Raw genomic sequence first — 6,056 nt, 5'->3', positions numbered from 1 at the left:
CCCATAGTTGACGTAAAGCAGTGACGTTTGGTCCTGTTAAAGGCACACGCAGCTCAGGTGAGCAGTTTCAGGTTGGTGAAAAAAAAAGTTTAAAAAAAAAATAGGCCTTAACATTAAAAGACTTAGTAGAAAAAAAAGACGAAATTTCGCTCGAGCTCAACTGATAACTTAATTTAAGATGCCGGTTATGTTCACGACAATTTTCCTCTGAGCTAGCTAGGAGTAATTGGTTTGCTGCATGCTCAAATATTTTGGGGAATATTTTCTTTCGGTGTAAATTGCTTTGTTTGCCCTAAAAATCATTATTTGATGGTTAGTAAAGTAAAATTAAAAAAAAACTTGTTTGCATTGTGTTGTATTCTGTCATATCTTTAAATAAACCTTTTTCTTTCCTTTAGTTGGCAAAAATTACCTAAGGGAAAACAAAGTTTAACAGCAACGGTAAAAAAAAAAAAAAAAAAGAGAAAAGGTTTGAAATTCAGTGCAGTTGTTTGACTTTTGTTTAGAGGTATTGGAGTATCTTTAATCTCGTATTTTCAGTCCCTACCCATCAAATATGTTTTTGAACTCCAGTTAACAATTAATCTGTTACTATACTAGTTGACTGTTATTTCAATAATCAATTAATTGTTTCAGCTCTACTGTCTTTAATTGATTAGGAGTGTTTTTGTATGTTTTAAGAGGACATGGCTCCACCCCAGACTCGGTCCCTGATGTCAAAGAAAAGGACCTGTCCAACTGATGAATCCTCCCAGACACAGGAGGTCCAGGTTGTTCCCCTTCCAAAGGCATTTAGGACTTGAAGAGAGCTTCTAATGGTATTACATTTAAACAAACTGACAAGTCAGACTTTTTCTTTAATTATTAGGATGCAGAAGGAGATATTAAAGAAGCCGATAAGATGCTGCAGCAGACTGATCTCCAAGAAAGTGCAGCAGTCCCAAATATACAGCACGAGGGAGAGGAGCGGTCCAGTCTCTCAAAAGCAGATGAAAACAACTCAGAAGAGGTAGATGCCACAGACGTCTCAAATAATGGGAAAGAAGAGACCACTGTCTGTGATCCCAGCCATCGTTTTGAGCTGGAGACCTGCTGCGAACAAACTAATGATTGTACCAACGGAAATAAAACAGGTTCAGGAGAATGTAGTAGATCGCCAGGCCAACCCCAGATGTTTGTGCCCGCCGCTGAAGACGACAGAAAACCCGACTGCGATGTTTTGGAGAAGCAAGTGGTCGGAGAGGAACGCTCCAACTTGAAGAGAAGTCAAGACACCAACGACAATAGGCCCAGCTGCGGCACGGCGGACGTCAAGGAGTCGGCGGCGGGTTTACCGGTCAAGAAGAAGCGAAGGATGGGTATGTGTGGTCTGACAGAGACGGAACGGAGTCACATTCTACAGGCACAGCAGCGGGAGAGTGTGGAGGAGGGAGCAGGGAGCGCAGGAAAATCCGTATGTGATGAAACCGCTGAGCCTTTAGCTTCAGAGGACGATGTCCCCCCAAACTATTTACACTCCACACCTCCTCATGCCTCAGCAGACGTCAGAAAGGAAAGGGAGGAAGAGCCACAGCCTGATGATCACCAGTCAGTGTTTTTTACTTTTTCAATTTCCGTGATATTATGAAGTGAAGAAATTAGCTTACATTACATATATCTTGAAATGATATTTTTTGAAAATGGTCCCAAAGCAATAATTGTATCATTATCGCAATAACTTCTGGGACAATTTATTGTTGAGCAAAATTTGTTATTTTGACAGGCCTACCTCAAAAGGTGCTTTATTGCAGTATACTTCATTTAGGAGTATCAGTACATAGAAGGAGATGAATTTAAATAAATGCCTCATTTTTATTAGTAAAAGAAATGAGACAATAATGTATATTTCTATTCCGAGTAACATATACTGAACTTTGTGATTGTAAAGTAACAAAATGCAACAAAAGTACAAATGTAGATACCTTTGCAAGGCCCTTTAAATATGCTTCTTTCATTTTTACCTTAACCTTTACCTTCAATGCAGAGCTGAAACCGAAGTCCACAGTTCTGTGACCGACACGGACGGAACCGGTACCACAAGTAATCCAGGATGTTCAGAGGAAAGAGATTCTGAGGCTAAAGACGGATCTCTGACTGATCCAGAACTAAATGGCAACACAGAACCAATTCAACTCGCACAGGAAGGGGAAGAGAAACATCTGGAGAACCTGCAGCCACCAAAAGTCAAGGACGTCGCTCTAGTGCCTGAAATCCAAACCAAAACAGAGGAAGATTTGTCCCCAAGAGAACAAACAAATTCTCTCCACGCTTTCATTGCAAAGCAGGAGGAGGAAAGTGACTCTGACGCGGCTCATCCACACAGGTGCAGTGTGAACGGGACAGCAGATGAAAGCAAACTGGAGGTGACTGATGGGAATGGTGGTGGTGGTGAAGAAGGAGCTTCCTCTGCAGCGACTCAATCTGCAGAATTGAACTGTGAGGCTTCACTGGCTCCCACTGCCCAAGAGATGAGTAACAGCGTAAGTAGAAGACCTGATGTTGACCCTGAAAATGATTGTTTTGGCTGATTTTAATGGGTTTTCTGTCATTTAAATGCACAGTAAGAAGGAATGGATAGTGGAGGATTTGGGAGTTTAGAACAAAAGTATTAAAGCGTTTAGCTCAGGAGCTGATGTAATATTTACAGATAAAACCCAACTCTGAATCATTTGTGTTAAGAACACTAGAGGTACTAGGTTTTCGATTTCTCCCCAGACTTACTGAAACAGGGCCAAAAGAACCAACGACTCTTGATGGCTCTGATGGCTCAAATTAGCATCCATTCTTCAATTGTAAATGTGGTCGTTGACCGTCAGGCCTGAAGGTAGGAGTGTGAATAGTCCATGTTGGGGGTGGGTGCCAGAAGGTAGGAGTGTGAATAGTCCATGTTGGGGGTGGGTATCTATGATACCAACAGGAGATCAGATCTCCTGTAGGTAATGCTCTTCAGTCTAGTTTTGAAGCATACATGAAGTGTTTTTGGAGAGATGTGACCTTTTGCAACTGATGTTGTGCTGCATTATCCAGTCTAAGTCTAAGTCTAAGGAACAATTGTGCAACTGTGAGATGCGTTGAGGCCATTACCAGGGTACTTAAGGGTACTTACAATCCTTCAGGCCATTTGGACTATCTCTAGACTGCATAGGAGTGTTGTCTACGTGGACTAACTCCAGCACTTCTAGTGAAAGAGCTAGACTTTGTATTTATTTAAAGCTCCCTGTGTGTGTTTGCACAGTGTGATCCGAATGATGATGATGATGCTGCTGGTCCCTCTGTCGTCCACACGGAGCGCGCTCCAACCAGGAATCCGGAGGACTCGTCGGGCTCTGGAGTCTTAGATTACGTGTCGGACTCGCAGCTCAACACCATTGTTCTCATGTAAGAAAAAAATCAAAGACGATACAGGTGCATTGAACAATTTGAACATAGTCAAAAAGTAATTTTTTTCTGCAGTTTAATTATAAAAGAGAAACCCAAGCATTGATTGATTACACAAATAAGAGATAAACTTAAAGCATTTGCTTTTTAGTTATTAATGATCCTGGCTTGCAGCAAATGGAAACCAAAAATTTACTTTCTCACAAAATAAAAATATAGAACCTATTAAAATCAAATTTAATACAGAAATGCTATGTAGTGCTGTTGTCAGTACAAATAAGACTCCTGACTTGACAGTTGGCTAGTAGGCCAGGACAGTCATCCATGGTGGGTCATTGCTAAAGAAACTTAATGTTTATGGAGCGCTGTATCCAAGCATGTTAATGGAAAGTTTAGTGAAAGGAAAAAGTGTTTTTTGTCAGAAGCAAGCAAATTCCTTCATAAGACTTCACAGAAGTGGACAAAAGACTGGAATTTGAATATTTAAATGCTTAATAAGCTTGTAAGTTATAAAATAATGGCTTTAATCACCTATTTATGATCTAACCAACATTTTGCTCTCATCTAGTGAGGAAATGAAGGAAGGACCTGATCCATCGGGTCATCTTGAAGATGCCACAGAGCTGATCTGTGGACTGATCAGAGAACTCTCCTCTCTGAAGTGAGTGGAAACCATTTCTGTCAACTATTTGATCTACGTTTATGTTTCATTTTACTACTTTTGTCATGTTTTCTGTCCTCTTAACTCATCTCAGACTCCTCACTCCTTAGGGAGTGACGTGTTTTATTGTCCTTCAGTACTTTGATCTTTGTCGCCTGTGTTTCTGTCTTCTGATTGGCTGCAGTAGCTCTGCCAGCTGTAAATCTTGTCTTGTTAAAACTTCAACTAAAGCTTTGACGTGACTGCTAAGAGAAATTGTTGAGTTTAGGGAATCTGAGAGGCTGTTAGCATCAAGAGCATAACAGGTGGCGCTCTTTTGTGTTGTCAGATGATTTATTAAAGAGATGTACAGGGTTAATATAAACTTCACTATCTCCATGAACTTTACTGTCCTCTAGAAATTTAAACCTGTGAATCATGTTGAAACTTCAGTGTTGTACTGGTTGCTAGCAAAACGACCAACACTGGAGAGGAGATCATGATCAGCAACCAGGTTTTTTTTGGACGTAGATGACCGACAGTCTATCCTCGTCTCTTCTTCACGTGACACAGATAAAGTGCAAAGTGTTTATATTTCTTAAGCTTTTTTGCATTACAACCACAAACCTCCAACGTATTTCATTTTATGTTATAAACTAAAAACATATGCATTTTTCCTTGTACATAACTTTGGTTCTGATGGTAAAACTCTACCTCAAAACTTTCAGAAATGGGTAATAACTATTTGCTTTCATTACCTTGCTTCACATAATGTTGCTGTACATCTTAACCCTTGATGTATAGCTTTAAAGATTCTAACAGTGGATCTTTATTTACACATGATGAAGCTTAAAAGCGAGAGCTTAGCCCCGTTTCTTTCCCTTTTTGTTCTAGCCGAAAGGTTATGGTCGCCCATCGAGAACTGGAGAACCTGCGGCGTAAACCTTCAAGAAGCTCTGTACGTTAAAGACTGTTTTCCAGACGATTTTGTTCTCATGTTTTTCTCTCGTTTAGAGTTCCTTGGTAAAGTACAAAAGACGACACAAAGTATTTCCCTAGTTTTCCACATTCTTCTGAATGTTTGCTTTGGCTATGTTGATGATCTAGTTCATCCTCAATAAATCTATGGGATTCATACGACCAGAATCTATTCTTAACCTAGGAGGACCGATTTGCTGCTTTTAGGTATTTTAATGTTACAACAATTTAATCAGTCTCAATGGCTAAATTTACCAGTCTGCTATTAATTAAAATGTCTGGTTGAAGGATGACGTTTTTGAGTGTTTCGCAAATGCATTAAAAATAGAAAACCAAGAAATTACATTTTTGTAATTAATCAAAGCCTTTTGTCAGTGATGCTCAAAACAACCGTTTCCACTGATCATCCTTGAGATGTTGATAAATGGACTCCACCTGTGGTAAGTTCAGTTGATAGGACTGGATTTGGAAAGTTGACAGTGCAGGTCAGAGGTCACAGTTAGCTTCTAGACAATAGATAGGATTGTCTAGAGGATACGGAAATATTTTAATGAGCTCAGTGGCCTTCACCATTGGTCAGTGGAAGATATTTGGAACCAGCAGGACTCTAAGCAGAGCAAGCTGGGCATCTAAGGTGAGCAATCAGGGGAGAAGGGTCTTAATCAGGGAGGTAACCAAGAACCCTATGGTCACTGTCGGAGCTCAAGCTTTCTTCTTTGGATAGCAGAGAATCTTACGGAAAGGACAGCCGTCTCTGCTGGTCAGGATATAGGGAAAGATGAATGTTCAGCAATGTTCAGAGACATCCTGGATGAAAAACTGCTTTGGAGCGTCTTGCCTTCAGACTGGAGCGACAGTTCATTTTTCAGGACAATAACCCAAATCACACGCCAGTATCTCAAAGTCTTCAGAGCCACTCTGTTAATGTTCTAGAGTCGCCAAGACAGAATCCAAACTTAAATCTGATTGAGCATCTATGGCAGGGGTCTCAAACTCCAGTCCTCGAGGGCCGGTGTCCTGC

General features: G+C 40.5%; 1 protein-coding gene across 1 annotated transcript; it reads left to right on the top strand.

Annotated features, from left to right (window-relative positions):
• Positions 1–969: 969 nt before the first annotated feature.
• On the top strand, positions 970–5,024 carry LOC111608676. Its single transcript, XM_023334361.1, has 6 exons — positions 970–1,009; positions 1,134–1,587; positions 2,024–2,519; positions 3,275–3,417; positions 3,986–4,078; positions 4,952–5,024. The coding sequence occupies exons 2-6, from the start codon at positions 1,172–1,174 to the stop codon at positions 5,022–5,024; spliced, it is 1,221 nt and encodes a 406-aa protein (XP_023190129.1). The 5' UTR covers positions 970–1,009; positions 1,134–1,171.
• The last annotated feature ends 1,032 nt before the right edge of the window (positions 5,025–6,056 follow it).

Source organism: Xiphophorus maculatus, chromosome 5 (assembly GCF_002775205.1).
Source record: "Xiphophorus maculatus strain JP 163 A chromosome 5, X_maculatus-5.0-male, whole genome shotgun sequence".
In the NCBI taxonomy this organism is placed as follows: Eukaryota; Metazoa; Chordata; class Actinopteri; order Cyprinodontiformes; family Poeciliidae; genus Xiphophorus; species Xiphophorus maculatus.
Note: the sequence above shows the minus strand (reverse complement) of the source record. Positions and strands in the feature narration are given on the sequence as shown.